We start from the raw sequence: 21731 nt of genomic DNA, 5'->3' as shown, positions 1-21731 counted from the left end.
TAGAAATAGTTTCTAACCTCTCTGCTGAGGAATTAGAGATGTTGCCAATTCTTTACACACTCACTGAATCACAGAGGAAAATATCAGTTAGACAACCCAAATTTTTTCATCGACATATATAAGAAATAATAACATGCATTTGTTATACATGTATATAAAGCTGTATTCAATTCCAGAATGCTAACACAGCAGGGAAATGCAAGAAAGATAATATTAGGAGGAGCAAAGTTATCCACAGCTTTAGATGATTTAGATGAGCCTAATACATTTTTGTGTTTAGTACTATTTTCAGAAGAAATTCAGCTCAGGTTTGATTCTGGCAAAGTCTAGAAACCAGAGGCAATTTTTTACTGGGGGAGATGTTTGACCTGAATGTATGCAAAAAGGATTTTTGAATTATTTTTGTTATTGCTGTGTTGAGGTTTTTCATTTGTAGCTTGGACAGATGTCTAGCAGTCCCTGAAAATCAGCCACTCGCAATGTTTCAGCTTGTAAACATGCCGGATTTGTGTTTGCACCAAAACGCGTTCAAGAACCTTTGCCCAATTTTCCCAGCCAATCTCACTCTCTGCCTGAGACAAAGCATGGGAAATTTCAAGCCACAGTAAGGATATTTTTGAAAGTTACAACCCTGTAAAGACAGGGTGTTTATAAATTGAAATCTTCATATAATCTTAATAATAGGTTTTGCTACCACTGCATCTCCACCCACGCACAAGAAATACCTATAGCCAGCTCTGAGGCAGAGTCTATCGGCTACTTAGCAGCACACAGCGATGTTACGGAGCGGAGTGGGAAGGCAAGGAGGCTGCTGCCCCCAGGAAAAATGTAAAGCGATTCAAGGCTGAGAGCAGGCGCAGGGTCCGGCCGTGATGCAGCGCGATCCCCGTTCGCCGCCGCAGCTGCAGCGCCAGGCCGGCAGAGCACTGCAGGGGGACCATGCGGGTAACACTGGGATGCAACGGGGCTCTTCTGCACTCCAACACTGCTGAGGCTCTACGGGGGACACGCAAGCCACCTCCAATGGCCCACATGGTGTCATCTTCTGTCATTAGCCCACTCTCCTTCGCCAGGTGACTGTCAGAGAGGGCTGCAGAGAGCAAGTGAGGAGTAAGAGCTGAAAAGGCAGAGCAGGAGCCTGGTATTGGCTTGGATGGGACTTCTCTCCCTGGTGCTTGATGGCCATTCACTCTACCTCTCTCCTACCTCGTCACCTCCTCCTCAGTGCTACCCCATACTGGCTTCTCCTACCTTTTTCTCCCCTGCCCATCGATGTCTGCATTTCTTTTTCTATTTATTAACTATCTCCTGACTAAACTCATCTCCCCACAATTGATATTATCAGGCCATTTTACTGCTGTAGCTTTGGTCATTGCTAATGTGCTGTGATATACCCCTTCCTTCACACTCATCAAGGCAGCAATAGTCTGTAAGGCAGTGTTTGTACCATTTTTACTGCAGTAAACTCCCTTTATCATCTGATCCCTGGCACCAGCTATAATAAACATAGTTATTAATAATAAGGTGAGGAGCGCTAGTATAATGGCTCTACCTTGTAGGCAGGGGGGATATTCTTTCATAACTATAAGATCAATTTCTATTTTGCATCAGTTCTTTTACAGGCTTCTTCACCACAATCTGAATTATTTCCAGTGGCACATTAAGTGATGGGGCTTGATATCAATCACATGTGGCTTGTTCTTTTATCCTCTCCCCAGGGAGAGAATTATGTATGCAACATACTGGTTACGTTGCTAGGGTTTTGTTTGGTTTTTTTAACATATGCGCTGCTGCATGTTTACATTGGATAAGACCACATCAAAGCAGGCACATTGCGTTTGGACAGGGAAGTGGTAAGATCTCTGATGGTCCTTTGTTCCCATGGGATCTCTGCTATTGTCCCAGGCTCACCCCCACAGACCCCATTTGCTGCCCCACTGAGCTTCACCTTGTAGTGGAAAGTTCCTCTGCCCTAAGGATACCTGTGGACTCTTTGGTCTTAAAATTACCTGCCTGAGTCTAAAGGTTTTGCCACTAGCACAGCATCCCCTGCCGCTGTACAGGGTCAGAGCTGCTAGAGCAGCACCTCACAAGCCTCAAAATGATCATCCCTTGTGGCACAGTGGCTACGTTTGCTGGTATAACCCGACACCCTGTAACCAAGACCTTTAAATGCATACTGAGACATGTGAAAAGATGGCCTAATTTTTGTAAGGTGCTATCTATGAAGAGATTCCCCAAGAGGGATAATGAGCACTTTTGAAAAGCCAGCCTTTCTTCTGGGCATGTCAACATCAACACAGGTGGGTAAAAGCAGATGCCCATGAGCACTGTCTGTGCTCCTTGCAACTGTGCTCTTCATCAGCTCCAAATCCCCCAAAACGATGAGTGGTCTCAAGTGTTTCAGTCTCAGAAGGGTGGAGATCCATCAAAATGCCTTTGAAGGGCTTTTCCTGTGCGTCCCTTGGTGCTTCACAAAACCTCACTTCTTCCTCTTGAAGTCATGTCAGGTGGGGCATTAACAACTCAATGTCACTAGTGTCATTTTTTGACAGGGACAGCAGACCTCCTCTGCTGGTTTGGAAGCTCTTTGCCAATACATGTAAGAAAGACACGCCAACAGTTTGCTGCGTAGCTGTGGAATTTGTCTTCCCAGGCCAGAGGCTGGCTCTGAGCCCCACTTCACCACCTGGTACCAAATGGACTCCGCTCAGAAACAGGGTCCTGGAGCAGAAAGAAATGTTTGTGTTTGTGTCTGACTACCTGCCCTTCGTGTACCGTTTCTCACATTTCTTCCACGGGTAGATAGCAAATGTTAGATTAATCTGCAATGAAGATTCCTTCTAAGGCAGGAATCACAAGTGTGAATATGGGAGAACTTTCACGTGTGCGCAGCCTTTGCATTTATCTGGGAGAAGGTCACATCAAAGATGAGCATGTTACGTTTGAACTGGAAGGTGGAGAGAATTATCTGGCCCAAATGATCCAGTGTCTGATCACTTTCATATTTTTAATATAAATATCCTCAGGTTATTTCCCTGAGGCAGGGAAATACTGTTATTCCCATTTTGAGTGAAAGAATAGGGGGCTGAAGTGACTTACCTAAAATGATACAGGGACCATGTGGCAAAAAGAGGTAATGAATCCTTGGCTAACACCAAATCCTTGGCTAACACCAAGCCATCTTTCTGAGCTTTTAGAGACAACAGCTATATCCAGCCCCCTTTATTTATTTCTCTAGAAGCCATCATGCCAAAACCTTTGCTAAATTAGAGAGTGAGACTGAAGGAAAGCTTTCAGTGGATTGCTTTTTTCCATAAATGGAAATATCACAAATCATTCTGGGAAAACAGGTCTTTCTGTTCTCGTCCCTCTTTGTCTGCTTCTCTCCTTTTTGGACGTCTTTTCCCCTGGCTCTGGCTCTCAGTTTTCAGATGTACAGTCCTGATCATTTAAAAGTGTTCCTACCCCGCAGGAAGGGAGTAGCTTTTCATTCTTTGGAACTTACTATTTTGCAATGGATTGCACTCTGCAGGCAAGCAAGACTTCTGAAAGAGACAGGGCTGCACAAAGCAGCACAAAAATAAACCGTATCACCAACAATACTGAGCCAGGTTCTCATCAGGGGTAACTCGGTCTGACTCTCGCTGCAGCAGAGCTGACGGCTGCCAGCTGTCCTGGATAGACAGCATGTACCCAAACGATGACCTGGCCGCACTGAAGGAGGTCTCTCTGAGGGCTGAACCTGCAGTTAGCGTTGATTTTCATGCATCTTAGACATTCAGTTCCTCTTGGCAGTATGGCACGTTGTCTCTGCTCTTAATGTCCCAGCTGGGCAACTTCTGTCCCGGTCCAGCCACTCGAAGGGTGCCTGTTGCACCAGTCCAACCTCCTCCAGACTGCATTTTCCAAAGTTTGGGCAGGTGACAAGAAAACAGTGGGGATCTCATCTAAGGACTCCCAGTAATACCCAGGGGACTTAGGGGCTGCTCTGTGATTTTCCATGGACCTGGGCATCCCCAGCATTTCTGTCCTGATACAAGTCAGAGCTCCTCTGCACATCCCAAAGCAGGCTGCTCGAAGGATGCACACACCGATAAGCCAGGGAGAGAGAGGTGGCTGCAATGAATGAGACTGAGAAACAGGAGGAAGATCTGGTGGGTGAGCATGAGAAAGGATCAGGGGAGAGCCCAAACTGTGTTGGGAGAGCTGCACAGAGGAGGTGGAAACACATGGCTTAAGTTTCTCAGAAAGGCATGCAGGAAAAGCCAGAGCGCTCAACACCTGCCTGTTTCAGGGATCGCAGCACAAAGTAGCTCAAGACGGGGAGAGTGGGAAGGGCAAAGGGACACAAGTACAGGAAGATACTGCTCTTACTTCCTTGAGGAGCTCTCTGAGCACCACACACCCTCCCAAAAAATGATTTGCTCTGGCTCGGGCATTCAGGACTATTAACTATAGGGGGGCACATGGCTCTTGCCTCACTGGCTCCGCAAACCACACGTGCAGCACAGGAAAAGGCTGTTGTGTCAGACCTCAGTAGTGCTGCTGAGCTGCTCCATCCCGCTCCCCACGTGTGGCCGCAGCACTTCCACCAGTGCAGGTGCCAGGGAGGCTGCTGCACCATCTCAGCAAGCCACAGATGTCCATCAGAGAATTGCTGAGTGACCTTGGCGCAAGAAGTGACATCGAGGCCTTCCCTGCATCAAGTGGATTTCTGAACCACCGCCATCCATCACTCACCTACTCCATGTGCTTGCACAGCCCCTGGCACCAGTGCACCCACACCATGCCCTCTTTAACATGTCCCCGTATGGCACAAGGCAGAGGAGTGCTGTCACCCCCATTTTACAGGGTGGCACTCTAAGGCAGGGAGAAGAAATGGTTTTAACAGCATGCGTGTGGCAGAGCAAAAACTGAATCTTGTTCTCTTATATTCCCAGTTAGCGCATTAATGACCTAAATTCTGCATCCTTTCCCCATCCATCGCCCAGAGGAGCTGGGAGGCATTGGAGGAGAGGGTGTGGTAGACAGGCTAACAGTCAGCATGCAGAGTCAGGGTGTTCTGTGCAGAGCACAGACAAAGCAGGGGCTAAAGTGGGACCCACCATGCCCTTATGAACCCCAGCAGGGTTAAGCCAGGGAGGGGAATCAGCCTGGCACAGCATATCAGCCTGTGGTGATGGGCAGGTCCTCAATGCCACAGCATTTTAAGCAAGCCAAGGCTGGACACCCCAATGACCAAGTACCCTGCTGAGCAAGATCAGCAAGGCCTTTTGGACACTCAGCACCAGGAGCAGATTTTCAAAGAGCCTGCATGTCCCCTCAGCCTGCCTAAGTGGTTGGCTATCCCACACAAGTCCGTATAAAAGACACTCTGCACAAGATGCAGCGTCTTTCCCAAGCAGCTTGATTCTTCACATAAGAATTAATCAGGCTCAAGTACAGCTAAGAATCTGAGCAGGGGAGAGGCAGAAGAGAGGAAGCAGGGAAAGGATGGCACAGAGTGAGGCGGGGGCTTCCAGATGCAGTGCCTCTTCCCTCCTTAGCTGATTCTAACTGGGGGGCTCTGGCTGTGCACCGGAACCCCGACCTGGGAGGTACATGCAGGCTCTGCCAGCTCCCCCAGTGTGTACAGGCAGGAGGCACTCAGCATTCAGGATCTGCTTAGGCAAGGAGCTGAAATGTGAGGCTGGAGACCTCCCCACTGCCTTAGAGAGTGGCAGTGTTCACGTGCATTGTACAGCAGTGACTACAGCCAAAGGACCTACAGCTGCCTGTCTGTTGCAGGCAGATGGCCCCAGGAAGTGAGGGGCTAGGGAAAGGACCCCCTTCATGCTATATCTGCCTTCCTCAAAGGTATTTAAGTGAGGAAGTAGCAGGGTGGGAGTGAGGCAAGGGAATTTGCTTGGCTATGAAGCTTTCCTCCTAGAAGAGCTATGGCTGAGAAGCAGACACTTCTTGAGCGAGGTAACTGAATTGGGGATGGATGATTAATAACCTCCTTTCATAACATGCTGTTTCAATGTGGGAATAACACTTCAGAGGTACATGGAGAGGCTTTGTTCCTACTTTTTTCTCCTATTACTTACCTCTTTCATGAGCACACACTCCTCTCTGCTATCTCTAGCCTCTTAATGAAAGCTATTTGAACTAGTAGTTGAAGGCAATAGGTATCTCAGAAGCATCAGACACAAGCTGACTGGATGCAGAAGGAGCTGATCTTGGAGGCTGACCTAGAGAAACCCACCTGCCTTCTACAGCTTTTTGCTCAGCACTGCCTCCCAAAGCATCCCAAACCTTGCTCCAGCAAGGCTTGGCCATGAGAAGAAACTCAGGGGGAATCCTTTGAGCTTGGTCCTTCCGGCTATTCCCAAACACCTGAAAGATCATTGGAATTCATCTGACATAAACCTTCCAAGACACAACTCAGGGGCCTGACACAGTCTCTGCAGGTCTCAGCCTGGGTATGGCTGGCCTGAAAGAGCTCTGGGTTCCTCACAAGCAACCCTTCCCAGAGGCAACAACCACAAGTGTGGTAGCTTCATTGTCCCCTCACCCTGCACACCCAGCTGGTCCAATGGCTGGGCTCAGTACCAGGGTGGCAGGCAGCTTTTCCAGGTTGCCACAGCATTTGTCACTCTCCAGACTTCGGCTCCAAACACTTCTGCTGAGGGATCAGTCAGCCTGAGCCACTTTGGTGGCTGACTTCTGGTGAGGAGGCCAATGGGACCATCACGCCTATCCATGCACCTCATATGGACAGATTATGTCCATCAGTCTGTGTTAATGACCAGCAAGAGCAAGAGGCCAGAGAGGGATGTAAGGGAAGGCAGGAGAAAAAGCTTGGGGGAACCCCAGGAGGTACAATGAAATTGCCTTCCACATGGTCACCTTTGTACAAACATGAACAACCTGACCCTTTGAGTTACTAGTCAACCAGTGGTCATGATGATGACATGGCTTAAGGATTACCTCTCTGGAGTGGTATTCCTGATTTCAAGAGGAACAAATGATGAGAATAAGGGCCTGTAGACATCCCAGATGACAAGAGACTGGGAAGATGTTGATGGCCTCCTGCTGGGATGGCTTTGCTTGTCATGGCATGTGTGAAAAACGGTGCCCCATGACTAAAGCTAGCAAAAGGCCCTGTACATAAACCAGCCTGATGAAACTGAGGGTGACCAGCCTAGCCTCCCTCACTTATGGCGGAAGATTTTGGTCCCCCAGCGCAAAGTGTGTTTTGCTGCTGAGCTGCATACGCACACTTGCACCAAGCTTCTTGTAGCCTTAGTCTGTGAGAGGACACAAGAGGAGGCCTGATAAAGGTATGCAAAAACAAGCAGTCACATGGAGAAAGTTGATTAAAAGCTTTTGTTCTTCTCGTACTGCACCAGAACAATGGGGTGTATCCTGCCTGTGAAATGAATACACAGCAAATTCGCAGCTGGGAGAAACAAATGCTTTTCCACCCAAACTTGATCACCCCGCCATACACAGCACTTCTGGCATCCACCAAGGCCACGCCAGGTGAAACACAAACACCCACAGTTACACTGGCGGATGCTGAGGGCAGGGACCCTGACCCTTGTGCTTCGCAGTGTGACCCAGTCTCTGGCTCCTTTTCCCATCCCACCCCCCTCAGAGGTGGGCAGTGGTCTTCTGTCCGTCTGCAGCAGGAGACATATCTGCTGTCCAAAGCTCTTAAGTGAGGGGCACTGGACTAGGTGGGCATCAGGCTGGATCCTGATGGCGAATCCCACGTGCCTGTGCAAATAAGTGTGTGCAAATACGTGTGCAAGTGTGCAAAGGCAGTACCTGGGCATTTAATGGGCAGCCACACACGAGTGGGAGTGCTGCCTGGGAGGACGGCAGGGCAGGCACAAAGGGCGACGCAGAGGGCAGCTGTTCCTGCAAGGCAGGTTTTGGTGTTCTCATTTGCTCTTTTTTCCTTTTGTTCCCTAGGGAATTTTAAAGGTCTGTGTAAGCAAATCGATCACTTCCCTGAGGATGCAGATTATGAAGCCGATACAGCAGAGTATTTCCTCCGTAAGTCTTCAGGCTCTTCTCCTTGCAATGTCTCGTAGGTGCTAGTGCTGCGTGTCTTTGCTTTCTGAAGGTAGGGTGGTGGAGACGCTGGGACCTGCGAGGCTCAGAGGGCCAGAGGAGGTGACCCCAGATACTCACCACCTCCCAAAAACGGCTCCACTCTCAACTCCCTGGGGCTCTGCCTATGAGACAGAGCAAGTTTCAAACTCACAGTAACAACCAGGGACATTATTTTTTAACAGCAATTGGCTCCGATATAAATCCAGAGTCTTAATGCAAATCCATTGGAGAGCTGCCGGTCAGGACTGGGCTAGCTGGGGCAGTGTGAATGTGTGTGAGCGCATGTGTCCTCCTAAAGCAGAGGAAGTTTATATTTCCTTACCTGATACTCCAGTTACATCAGATTTAAGAAATTAGCTGGATTGTATCCAAGGAGCACCTATTTCCCTTTTCACCTTTTCCCAAACACCACTTGTCTACAAAGGCTGCAGATCTGATCTTTCCTGGTTTTAGTGATTTTAGTGATGAGAACAGGAAGCAGGAATAAGGACAGTCAGAGCCCTTTGAAGAAAAGACCTGGGGCTCACCCAGAGCCCCTCGGAGCGGTGCTGTACCCCCAGCCCACAATGTCTCTGTAAGGAAACCTAACCTGAGCTCCAACAGCCTGGGATGTGCAGGTGAAGCTCGCACTGCTTTGTGCACAGGGACAGGGAAGGCAGCCTGGCCCAGCAGGGCAGATCCACATAATGTGTTGCCCTCTCTGATCACAAGTCAGGATTTCCACCTAACCCAGAAGCAGGAGCTTGCTCTTCCTTTAGCACAGCTGAATAGGGATCACTCCTCTTAGGTCCCCACCTTTCTATCCTGCCCTCCCTCCACAAGCCCAATGCCTTTTGACATCACAGGAAGAGATCTTTTCCCTTCAGAAACTGGAGATGAGAGCTTTTGACCTCCCAAGGTTAAGCATCAGAGGCCTCCAAAGGCAGGGAGTCTTTCAGAATAGCTCCTTGTCATATGGGCATGCTCCAAGCCAGATGTGGAGACCCAGCCCTGCGGCAGGGATGAGAGAGATAATTTAGTCTCTGTGAGGCTCATTTGTATTTGAAAAGAGGCACATCTTATGCTGCTTCCTCTTGGTTTCTCAAACAGTTCTTCATCCACCATAAACTGTAAATAATCCAGGGAGATTACTTCTTGCAGGTGCCTTTCAGCAGCATCAGTCTCTTAATCACTGCGTGGCCCCTGAACGGCAGACCTGAAGACTGGGGTTTGACCTGGTTTAGCACAGCGACTACACAGGCTGTCTCTGAGGGCAAACCAGCTCTTGCAGAGTCGTTTGGGAGTGAGGAAGCTGCTTGCAGCATCAGCTGCACTTCAGAAAGAGGATTTGGAGAAAGGGGGAGAACATCTCAAGAAGAATGGGTCTGTTCCCTCAGAGGAAACAAGATCTGAAGACAAAAATTGGCCCAATGTCAGGACCTGACAGTGTCCCCACGGTAGACCCCCTTTTAAGAAAGAACCAGGTTCAAAGAGAGATTTGGCAAGTCAGTAAAGGACTACTTGGGTCACTCCCGAGGGAAGTGGGATTTCTGCTGGCTTAGACCTGACTGGAGAGGGACCCCACTGAACAGCTTCTTCCCAGGACTTCTGCCAACCTGGAGTCCTGGGAGCTCTGCATGGGCGGTGCCTGGCAGTACTGGCAAGAACAGCTAGGAAGCTGATTATTAGTATCAGACTAGGTGATTCCCTCATTCAGGAGACCAGGACAATTGTGGGGCAGTGTCCACAGCCTGGCTAGAAGGGGTCAGACTTTCTTTCTGCCAGCCATCCACATAGGTATCTTAGGCTTTTTGAATTCAAATGCCTGTTGTCAGAGAGGAAGCAGAAGCATTTCTTTGCCAGAAGACACTTGAGTTAGAGGGTAGACACGATACGAGGAAGCATCTGAACACCATCATGAGTCCCTTTCTCTTTAGACCAAAGGCTATGGACCCAGGAAGACTGGATGAAATTCTGCCCCTTTCTTGCCAGCATGGTCCTCCTGAGGGGCAGAAAGCAGGGGTTGACCAAGGCTGCTGTCCTCCCCCATCATGTAAGGCCCACAGCTCCCCATGTCAACTGACAACTTTGCGTTCTCCCAAGAGACTTGAATTTCAGAATTAAGACCCAGATAAAACTGATGTGCTCAGGGCCAGGCTGTGGGACTGACCGACCATCCCTCTAGAAACCCTCTGAACAGGGGATGCCTGCTAGGTGTTTACTTACCGCCATTTAAGCTTCACATTGTCAAATCCCGCCTTGCTTTCCAGAAGCTATTAAGATGGTTATTATCACTGCCCTGTTCTCTGAAACACAGCCAGCCAGAACTGGAAAGCAAGCAAAAGAGGTTTCTCCCTGCCTTTTGCATTCCCCATGTACAGCCAGTGGTCTAGGGCCCCCTTCAAAGAGCCGATTGCTTGTGCCTGGTAGGATCCTGATGCCAACAAGGTCTTTGAAGCACGGTCTCTGCCCACTTAGGAAAAAAGTCCTGTGCTTGCTTCGTAGGGTTAATTCTTGCAGGCAAGGAAGGATTAACTTTCATGCCCCCTTCCAGATCTTTGCTCCGCAAGCAGAATTGTACCAGCCTGTCTGATACCTTTCTTTATCAAGCAAGGTTTCATTTCACACTTTAACAGCTTATTTTCTCTTGGGAAGGGAGGAGGGAAGGCCTTCCTAGTTATAAAATATGAATATTAGCAACACAAACTCAGACAGACCATTGGTACCCACTGAACAACCCACGAGCAGTGTGTGTGCGCATGCATGTGTGCGCGGGTGTGCATATACACAGTCTGGGCCTTTTGCTGTGTGCATACAAAAGAGTTCCCCCAGAAGATTTGGGGTATGTTTTGCACGCGCATGTGAGCATATACGTGCATCTATGCCATTGCCCTCTGCTGGCTGAGCTCTTCCCATATCGACTGACAGAGAGCGTGCATGTGTGGGAGCTGGCACATCCAAACCCATCACTGCCCTCTGGAAGGAGCCCAGTCGTTTAATCACTAGGATAAGCCCCATGTTTTGGCATGCAGGGCTGGGACTTTTGCTCCTCAGTCCTCACCACAGCCACAAAGCAGTGCACAGTACCAGGAGCTCCTTCCCAGCCATTTTAAAAAAAAAAAAAAATCTCTCCTTGAGATGCTCATGCCCTTTCAGGAGGATTTGAGATTGAGCAGCTCCACGGGAAGCATTCGGGTTGCTGCTCTTTGAAGAGCAGGCATGAGAGGCAGCACCCTGCAGGAGGAGAAGCTGGATGGTGCTGGGGCTCCCCCTCCAGACTGTAGTGCCCCCAAAAGCAGAGGAAAAGAGCCTGAGGGGGGACAGGCAGCATGGGCAGGCTTCCAGCTCATCCACCAGCCCCACAGCCCTCTCTGCCTCCCTGTGCCGGGCCACCAGCTACATGGCAGCATCAGCAGCCAGGGCAGAGGAGAGCTGCTTGGGACCGCTCTCTTTTTCTGACACACTTTGTTTCTCTCTCCCTCCCTCCGTCCCCCGCTGCCTATATCGTTCCTTGAATTACTTCCCCCCCACACGTTGCCCTCTGTCTCTCTCCTTCGCCCCCACCCATGAAATGTGCTTGTGTCCCCCTGTCCCCTCACCCCGGTGCTGTTTCTGTGCCCCTTTTTCCTCTCTCTCACACATGCGCTGTTCTTTCTGCCCCTCTCCCTCTCTCCTCCACAGGGGCTGTTAGAGCCTCTAGTATTTTCCCGATCCTGAGTGTGATTCTGCTTTTCATGGGTGGACTCTGCATTGCAGCCAGCGAGTTCTACAAAACCCGACACAACATCATCCTTAGTGCCGGCATCTTCTTCGTGTCCGCAGGTAAAGGGATGCACAGGGCCTGATGCCCTGGAGATGGGCTCCAGGGGGTGGGGTGCAGGCTGCAGGGCCACAGTTGCCTAGGCAGGAGTGCCTGTGTTTCCCAGCCCCTGTGAGACCTATCTGGGGTGAAAGCAGCCTCCCAGGAATGCCTCTCTGTCCAGTCTGCTCACCTGGCAGAGGCAGGCAGCAGCACCCTGCAGACAGGGGCTTTCCTGCTGCTTGGGAGCTGCTGGAGGGAGAGGGTTTCCCCACATCCCATGTCTCTCAGGGACCAGCCGGTAGTGCAGTCCAGGGATGCGGCAGGCACATGAGGAGGGTCTTGACTGTGTTTCTCAAGGAAAGCTGCCCACCAGGAGGGGACGGGTAGCTGGGGGAGCCTCCTGTCCTCTCCTCCCAGGGGCAGGGGCTCAACCCCATGGGCCGTGCCACCACGCTCAGCCCTCCTGACATCTCCCTCTCTCTCCCACTGGCCGGCTGGCAGGTCTGAGTAATATAATTGGCATCATCGTATACATATCAGCCAATGCTGGAGACCCCTCCAAGAGTGACTCCAAGAAGAACAGCTACTCCTACGGCTGGTCCTTCTACTTTGGGGCCCTGTCCTTCATTATAGCTGAGATGGTGGGAGTGCTGGCCGTCCACATGTTCATAGACCGGCACAAACAGCTGCGCGCCAACGCTCGTGCCACGGACTACCTCCAGTCCTCCGCCATCACCCGCATCCCCAGCTACCGGTACCGCTATCAGAGACGCAGCCGCTCCAGCTCCCGCTCCACTGAGCCTTCACACTCCAGGGATGCCTCTCCCGTCGGGATCAAAGGGTTCAACACCCTTCCATCAACAGAGATCTCGATGTACACCCTGACCAGGGACCCGCTGAAGGCAACCACCACCCCCACCGCCACCTACAACTCCGACAGGGATAACAGTTTCCTCCAGGTTCACAACTGTATCCAGAAAGAGAACAAGGACTCTATCCACACCAACACAGCCAACCGCCGGACCACCCCGGTATGAAGCCGTCGCCAGGAGCTGAAAATGGGGCAGGAGCAGAAAGGAGGAGATGGGTGGGCTGTGGGGTGGGAAGGGTGGAAGCAGGCAGGGGGCAGAAGGGGGGTGGGAAGGAGGAGGTGGAAGTGCCCCATGGGGGGGTGGGGACCTTCCCAACGCAAAAAAAAAAATCCATTAAAAAAAAAAAACAAAAAAAAACACAAACAAAAAAAACTACAAAAAAACAACCAACGAACAAGCAGATACACAGACAAACAAGCGAGCGAACAAAAAAACAAACAAATGAAAAGGAAACGCGAGGAAAGAGACAACAGTGAAAAAAATTATTTAAAAAAAAAGAAAAAGAAAAAAGGAAAAAAAAGAAAAACTTTAAAACTGAGAGAGATTTAAAAAATAGAAATAAATTTAAAAGAAAATGCATGATTTCCCATGTACCATTATTTTAACATTTAATAAAAACAGACTTAAAAAAAAATGAAAGGGAACCAAGAAATAACAAATGACAATAAATCAAGTGGGAGATGGAGGAGGAGGAGGAGGCAGCTCTTTGGATTTTGGGGGTTTTATTCTTTAATTTTACAGTTTGTTTCCCAGTAACCTTTAACGCAGCATGGGCTCCTTGGGGAAGAGGGGATGGGGGTTTGGCCAGCAGTGACTTCGGTGTCCTTGGGCCAGTTATGGAGGATCCCAGGGTGCCGGGGTCAATGTGACCTGCTCTGTTCTCCAGGGGATCCATGGGGATCTGCTCATCCCCACGGATCTGTAGGGGTTAAGAGTGGCTCCTGTCCCTCCAGAGCGCAGGAGCTGATGCTGAGTCACCCCTCTGCAGTGTCCCCAGAGGGGGTCCCCGCTTCCCTGGCCCTGGGGACCCTGGGGTTAATGGTGGCAGTGCAAAAAGCAAACAGACACAGTAAATAAAGACACACACACACAAAAAAAAAAAGAACAAAAAAGGTTTCTTAAAAAAAAGTGGCAATTTTTTTAATAAAACAACAGCTATAAATAAATGTAAATATAATAAGTGGATTTACTTGCAAGAAAAAAAGATAGTATTTTTTTCTTTTCATTTTTGCTTTCTCCAGCGTTAAACTGTGAAAAAAAATAAAGAGGAGAAGGCAGTGGAGAGCGGGGTGGGAGGTGCAGGCAGGGGGCGGGGGGCTGGTGGAGGGGAACCGGAGCTCCGGTCTCTTCAGGATGCTGCAGGCCAGGGGGATGCAGGAAGGCAAAGCTGGGGGCAGCTTGCTGATGTGGGGGGTTGGCACTCATGCACACTCTCCTGTGAATGCTCTGGAGGCTCTGGGCAGCTGTGTGCCCCCCAAATCTGCCTGGACACCCCTTAGGTCCCATCAGTGGGGCTGCAGCCATGTGAGGGCATGGCAAGGCCCACTCAGCCACTCCTGACATCCACCCCCCAGGCACAGCCAGCCTACCCTGACCCAAAGCCGGCCGCCAGCTGCTTGGCCTTGCCATATGTAACCCCCACCGGCACCCATCCCAGGGAGACCCCCGCTCCAGGCCTGAGCCCCCCCGAATCCCAGCAGCCATGCCAGGGAGAGGTGCGAGGCCACTGGGCGTGCAGGCGGAATGGGGCACAGGGGGTGCCAGAAACTGCTTTTAATCCATCTCCCTGCTCGATGGCCGCTGTGGATACAGGGGAGAGGGGAGGCGACAGCAGGGGAGTGGGGGTAGGGGGCCTCTTCAACACCCTGCGAGCCGCCAGCCAGCCCGGGGCAAGGACAGGGCCCCTGTTGGGGTTGCTCTCCAAAAGCGGCAGTGCCCCGAGCAGGCGCGAGGCTGAGGGTTTGCAGGATGGTGCCGCCAAGCCCTTTGGCAGCTCAGACCCACTTTTTGACTTTTTTTCTGTCCCCGTTCCTGCTGCTCCAGTTTTAGGAGCTGTGCAGTCCCGCTTTGGGTCCCAGCGGGGTTTCTGCTTAAAAGCAGCCTGATCCTCCCTGCACCACCCCCCCAATGCTGCTTTAACCCCCCATCCCCTCTTGGGGCAGGGCTGGGGGCAGCAGTGGGAGGGGGTCACCCCCAAAAATGGCATCACGGGGCAAGAGGAGGATGCATGCAGCTTGGCTGGGTGTCCCCTCCCCACTGCTGAAATCCCCTGCCGTCACCCCTCTAGCCCTTTAAAAAAGATTCCCAGGGAACACTCCCTCACCCCCGATAGCCCCCAAGGAATAAGTTAAAGCCGTTTTCCCAGACCCCAGCGCAGAGGGAGGGCGGCGTTGGGGTTTCCATCCCCAGCTGCCCATGCGGCCTGATGCCACAAGGAGCTGGGGAGCATTCACAGGGCAGAGCGTGCCCCCGGGCCAGGCGGGAAGCGGGGAGTACGCTGGGAGAGCACCTGCAGGTGGCGAGGGCTGGCGGGGAAGTTTTTTCCAAGGGTGTTGCTCATGTCCAGCTCAAACCAGTACAAGAAACCAACCTCCCTTTTCTTTATTTCGTGGTTTTTTTCAGACTGTTAAAAAGAAAAAAAATTTTAAAAAGAGAAAATGACAAAAAAAAAATCCTGGTACATGAAATAAAGATTTTTTTTTTTTTATAACTTGGTCCTCGTTTATGTGGATTTATTGGGGGGGGGTTTATTGTCCCACTGTGCCGGAGGAGTACCTGGAAACCCAGCAGGAGAGTCAACTATTGCGGACAGCTTTGTGCTTTTCAGCTGACAATCTTGCTTCAACTGCTCTTCTCAAACCGGTCTCTGCGACACAAGGAGGAGGCAAGAGGAGATGGGGTTGCACAACTGTTTCTGAAGTAAGTGCAGGTAAACTCAAGTCATGTGTGCCAGCTTTCCCTACTGCCCTCCGAAATATCACCTCCAGCCCCTGCTTAGCTGCCAGCATTGACCGTCCTGTCCCATTTCTCCTGAAGTGGTGTAAACACAAGGGATGATGCCGCCACTCCCACCCGAAGACAGCTGCTCTTGTGGCAGCAAGCCAAGAACCACCTGTGAGCTCAGAATTTGCACAGGCTCGAGAGCTCAAAAAGAAAAGAGAAAAGAAAGTGAGCCTAATGCTGTTTTGGGGTTTTGCTCTGCCACTCATGGGATTTCTGGCAGTTTCCTTGGTAGCTGGGTTGGCAGAGGCTGCCTGGTGGGAATGCTCAGTGTCGGAGTCCAGAGCCAGGGGTTACTTACAGCTGGAGCTGCAGACCCAGAAACAGGTGATACGGCAGCAGGGCAGGGAGGTGAGAGCCCCGCAAAGGGGACCGGGCTCCAGGCGTGTCCCCTCACCTCCCACCCCACCACCAGCAACAGGGGTGCCACCAAAGTGACAAGATCACCTCGCTTTCTGCTGGGCTCCCACTTGATGTGGGACCCTCCATGGCTTCCTGGAGTGGACCTGGATCCCCACCAGACCCCATCATCACCAGCTCAGAGGGGCAATAGGGAAGGGCAGCTACCTGAGTGACAAAGCCCCTCCAAAGTGCGGCCAGGGTCTGATCCATGGTGGGCAAGAAAGACCACGACCTGAAAGAGCAGGTGGGACCAAAGGGGTTAATTCAGTCCTGGCAGGGGGCCATCAGGGTGAAGGCACACCCAGCTCCAGGTGTTCCAGCAGACCCCGATGGGTCACAGTGCAATCACAGCACCGCAGTCCTCCCCACCACCAGATGCACCTCGCTCAGTGCTCAGCATCTGGATCCCCCAGCCGGCACCTATGGGTCCCCACTCTGACCATCCCTGGCTCCCCCTCCAGCCCATCTCCCTCCAGGGCAACCCTCTCCTTTGGGCCCCCAGTAGCCCTTCACACTTACCCCATGCCTCCCCAGAGTACCTGTCAGCAGACACATCTCGTGGGCCAGCCGGCGGGACACTTCATGGCCGAGGTAATTGGGGGCACCCGCCGCCCCATTTCTGCTCCTCCTCCAGGGACCCTTCCCAGGAGCAGCCTCGCCAAGAAGGAGGGCACGAGGAGGGGAGAGGCAGCAAAGCGGGCCAGGCGCCGGCTCCGGGGGACGCCAGGGAGCTCCCAGCCCTGCCATGTGCACGTCTAGGACGCAGCCGCCTCCCCAGCCTGTCTAGCTCACAGACCCCAAAACCTTCCACACCCTCCTCATACCCTTGCCTGGCCCTGAAGCCACCACCAGTGCTGGGTGGCCCGGCGCAGGGATGGGTGGGATGAGCTGGAGAAGGGCCCCACACTTTCTCCATCCTCCCTGCAATGTTTCTAACACCAACCCAGTACAGAGCTGGGGTCAAGAGGGTGCTCCCTCATGATCCCCCCCCCATGCCAGTGGGGCACTGGGGAGATGCAGCTCCACTTCCCACACGATGCCCTGCCCACAGCTGAGGGGGTGCATGGCTCAGCCCCCCAACATGACTCCATGAGCTGCTCCTTCCTCGCAGGGTGCAGATGGTCTCGCTTTTTCCTCTCTGCTTCTCCCCTTCTCCTTCTGGCTTTTACAGGGTGGGGCAATGGAGGGGGAGAGGCAGGGAAAAAGTACCAGCCTGAAATAAGGCATGGGGAATGCTGCTCAGACAGGGACAGCCTCCATGCCATAAAAATTAATACTAATATTCAGCACTTACACAGCACTTTTCATGTTCAAAGCACTTTACAAACATTAACTAATTAATCTGTCATATTAAGTGATGTCTTAAAGGGGCAGCATTGAAAGCAAAGGGCTTGTTGCGTGTGTGGGAGCCCTCATTCGTCCTCTCTCCCAGGGTGCATTAATGCTTGGGTGGGTGAAAGACCCTAAAATGTTACCCTGTGCCCCTCCTGGGTCTCAGTGCTCCCCCTGCCACTTGCTTGCCTTTCCCGGTGCTGGCTGTGTGCTCTGGCAGGCTCTGGGTATACCAGAGGTAAGCAGGGCACCAGGGTCTTCCCCACAGCACTGAGCTGTGGAGACTTGTAACTGAGAGGTGAGTTAAAATATTTGCATTGGAAAAGTCTCCCTGCCCCAGTCCCAAGCCCCCGCAGTGCAGGGCCCAGCAGGCCCTTCGCAGTGCAGCAGGAGCAGAGATGCAGCAGACAAAGTCTGATCTGATGCCTTCAGCCAGGTCCCCGTCACACCCCAGCCCCGTGACCTCTCTGGGGCCAATGGCCATTCCCTGCTTTCATGTGCCAGAGGAAAGCAACGACCAGCCCTGCATGGGGCTGATTTCTGACAGCCCCCCACCTCCAAATCTGAGGACAAACTCAAATGCTGGCTGGGGATGGGTGGAAGGCAGGCAGGGCATCTGCCAGGGAGAGTGCTGCCCCACTCAGAGTGAGCAATCCCAGAGGATGGCCCTGGCAAAGGATTGGAACTTGAGAGGGCACGGTCTGCCCAAGGGATGCCAGCGGTGCTGGCAGCGGTGCCAGGTCTTCCCTCGCCATAAAGGCAGCATGGCTGAAGAGAGGGCTCCCTTTGGGGGGATGGTACGGGATGAGGGAGCGCTTGCTGCTGAGTAATGCCCAGCTCCTGGCGCTGGTGGGTCTGCTTTTAACGTGTGCTCGCCAGTCCTCTGCTGTATGGACCGCAGCCAGGGCTGGCTGGGTTTTGCTTCTGTGGGAGATGCTCTGAGAGCTCCTCATGTGGGGAAACCCAGATACTTGGCTATTAAATTAATGCTGGGCATTTAACAGCGTCGTTGAAATGGTTTAAACACCTAGGAGTGGTAATTAGTAATAATGATTTGGTGAGGGAGGAAATTAAGACCCAGGTATGGAGCCCAGTACTTTTCTCTGCAGATAATTTTTAGTGCCAAATGACTACAGAGAGAGGCCAAGCGTCAGACACATAAGCCTGCTGTCTTGCTTGCATGTGAGGACTGACACGGGGGAGGAAGACAGCCACATATCTCACTTTTCAAAAGCCAAGCACCAAGGCCAAGGACGGAGAAAGGCTCAAGAAAGAGAGAGGATGGAGAAAAGGGGTCTGTGAGGAGGTACAGTCAACCTAACAAAAGCTGCTAGGTGAGCAAGTCTGGCAAAGGGCAGGCCAGCTGAATGTCCTGGAGGTCTGTCTGAGTGTAGAGGTGGCCCCAGATGACTTGACATCCCTGCCCCTGGTGTCTTCCAGCTGCTGGGGGCTTTTCTTCTCCTCTCCCCAGGCCCTTCTGGACACCCCCTGGAGGGACATAAAGAAGACACCAGTTTTGTTAGGGAAGGGAGGCAGAGAGAGGGTAAATTTTAAGAGTAGCTAAGGACGTATACAGATTAAGGGGATATGAATTAAGTGCCACCAGACTGACTTTTCCCCCCAAGAGCAGAGAACAAGTCATCCCTCTTGCTAAGCTGAGGCATGGACCTGGACCCTGTGGGGGCTGTGCCCAGTATGTTGCTTCTCACCCAGGCAGGGCATTTACAAGAAGTCCTGACCAAACCTAGCACACCTGCACCACATTTTGGTGGCTCCACAGAATGCTACAGCAGCCATTTCATCAAAATGCCCCATGGAGAGGAGAAATTCCCCTCCAGCCCAGAAGAGAGGACAGGGACCTGTCCCCAGGACATGGGACAGGACCTAAAAAGACCTTTTCCTGGGGGTCTGTGACCACAGGGGTAGGGCAGACATCTGTGAAGTCCTAGTGGGTACTCTGGTGGTACATGGTGGGTACTCTGTCCTAAAGCCATCAACCACCACCTGGTAGAGGGGTGCTGAAGACCTTCCAGGCATGGAGCCACACAGTAAGGACCCCACCAGAGGACCCGAGACCCCTATGGGCCATGCTGCTTCCCGCAGGCACAGCAGCAGAGGCAGGAGACTGGCGGCTGGGTCCTCACTCAGCCCTCATCTACCCATGCTGCAAATCCCAGCTTTGACCTGGCTCCGGCAGAGCCAACATAGACGTGAACCGTTCTGGCAGACCGTTGTCATTTGTGCCAGTTTTACACTGTGGAGAGGAGTAACGTGCGAATGACGCCAAACCCTGCTGGCCCCATTTCACTTGCCCTTTATTGAAACCTCCAGGCCTTGCACCCCAGGCATGGAGTGACAAAGGTGCAACAGCTTGTGTGTGCAACGAGGGTTTAGATGAGGCAGCCTCAGCATCCTCCAGAGCGGTCGGCTCTTGACATTGTGGAAAGTCTGCAGTGAAGGAGTCAACTGGTCTGGCACCGGCAGCTTCAGCAAAGGGGTCAAGATATATGGGTATGGGCTGAGTCCCAGAAACAGATCTGCAAGGGCAAAGTGCTGGGCTTTGGAAAGGTTTTTTTCTGCTGCTCCTCCTCCTGCTGCTCCTGATCCCCTCGGGGATGGAGAAAACAAGGGACTTTGCTCTCTAGGGACCCGTCAATCAGAATCTGCCACCACCGTTTAATTTGCTGAATTTATGCCTGCCAGGAGCACCGGCCTGGCTGCCCGTTCCTGAGCAGGCAGTGCCATCCCGTGGGACGAGCTGGGCACAGCAGCGGAGTCTCAAAGCCGCACTGTGCAGGAGCCGGAGCAGCCGCACAGCTCCCACAGGAGATGCAGCAGTGGGACCCTTACCCGGTGTCCCACTGGTGTGCAGGGGTGGCCGGGGACCATCTCCAGTCTGCCAAGGCTTCCCACTGCCTGCTTCCCGTCGTTCCCCCTCTCATTCCTGCAGGAAAGCTCGGAGGGGACACAACAACATAACTTACCTGGACATGGGGGCTCAGCTCACTCTCACCCAGGACAGGGTTCGGCCAGCACAGGGACAGGTATGATTTTAGGAGGGGAGGGCAGACAACAAAGCTCTTACCCTGAGCTTGGTGTGGCCGTGAGGTTTGACGCAGCATGTCCCAGCAAGCTACCTGCCATCAGCACGCCTCCCCACCTCTCCTCCCCCAGATTTTGCAGCTCCTCTGGTCTCTGGCTGGTGCCGGGCCAGGAATCATCCAGGCGTGTTTATTGCCGGGGGATACTTCACAACTGCAGAGAAAAGAGCAATCCCATGGAGCACTTCCCAGGTCAGGGAGCCCCATGGCTACCCCATGTCTCCTCCAGCCCCTGCTGCTCACTACTGAGGGCTTGGCACTGCTCGTGGGCCCCGTAAGCAGTGCAGGGAAGGTCCCTTCCCAGCCCCAGCCCCTTCCCATCCCCTCATGTAGAGGCCACAGCAAACCCTGGACCAGACCTTGGGAGTCAGCTGTGACCTTGGGAAGTGCCTCATCCAGACGGACAGGCTGTGGACAGGGAAGAGGAAAGAAAGAAAGACCTTGGGCTGCTGCAGTGGGAGCTTTCTGGAGCAAGGCTGAGAGTGCGCATCCTTCCTAGCTGCCTCGGGGTGCCTGACGCCCGATGGGGGACATACACAGCACGTCTTTGCCAGAAGGGACAAAAGTGCCCGGCTGACTCCTCCAAAGACAGAAGAGAGCAGATGGCGCTGAAATCTGCTCAAGAAGGGAGGAAGAAATAGCCCAGAGGATCTGCACTCCCTGTACCCCGAGAGGCACATTTGTCCCCAGCCAAGCGTGTCAGCCAGCCCCATGTCTGATTTACCGAGGGGCAGGGAAAGGAATGACAACCATGGGCTTACTGGGCTGCTGCGTGCCCCTTGCTGCTGTTCTCTTTTGTGGAGACTTCCCTGAGAGTCCCTGGGAGGGGAACAGCATGTTACACATAGGTAACATCTGCACTCATTTCCTTACTGCCTTGATAACTAGGTCTTGCGCAAGTGGGGTTCGACTCTGCTCCCTAGCAGAAATCACTTGGACTCTCTTTCTGTCTCCTGACGACCTGCTTAGACCTCTTTGCCTGGCTGGCGTAAACAGTAAGCTTTCCAGAGGAGGGACCAGCCAGGCAGAAGCATTTGCAGAGCATGTTTAGCCGCAGAAGATTCTGATTTTTCATGGAGGGTACCGTAACACTGATGATGTTGAAGGAAATAACTGTGGGCGCTTCTGTGCTCA

General features: G+C 52.3%; 2 protein-coding genes across 4 annotated transcripts in view; one reads left to right on the top strand and one right to left on the bottom strand.

Moving 5' to 3' along the window:
* Nucleotides 1-12999, top strand: part of CACNG2 (calcium voltage-gated channel auxiliary subunit gamma 2) — a 51964-nt gene extending 38965 nt beyond the window's left edge. For 2 of the 3 annotated variants that reach the window (XM_075076332.1, XM_075076325.1), the window contains 3 exons: nt 7966-8049; nt 11770-11910; nt 12392-12999. In XM_075076332.1, the coding sequence (XP_074932433.1) occupies nt 7966-8049; nt 11770-11910; nt 12392-12927 (761 nt within the window). In that variant the 3' untranslated portion in view covers nt 12928-12999. The remainder of the gene's footprint in view (nt 1-7965; nt 8050-11769; nt 11911-12391) is intronic. The other variant, XM_075076341.1, reaches the window with a different exon arrangement.
* The window catches only part of NCF4 (neutrophil cytosolic factor 4), a 138181-nt gene extending 124370 nt beyond the window's left edge, over nt 1-13811 (bottom strand). Inside the window, exon 1 of the mRNA XM_075076303.1 lies at nt 13520-13811. The gene's annotated coding sequence lies outside the window, so the exon portion shown is untranslated. The remainder of the gene's footprint in view (nt 1-13519) is intronic.
* Nucleotides 13812-21731: the final 7920 nt, after the last annotated feature.

Source organism: Phalacrocorax aristotelis, chromosome 1 (genome assembly GCF_949628215.1).
Source record: "Phalacrocorax aristotelis chromosome 1, bGulAri2.1, whole genome shotgun sequence".
Taxonomy (NCBI): Eukaryota; Metazoa; Chordata; class Aves; order Suliformes; family Phalacrocoracidae; genus Phalacrocorax; species Phalacrocorax aristotelis.
Note: the sequence above shows the minus strand (reverse complement) of the source record. Positions and strands in the feature narration are given on the sequence as shown.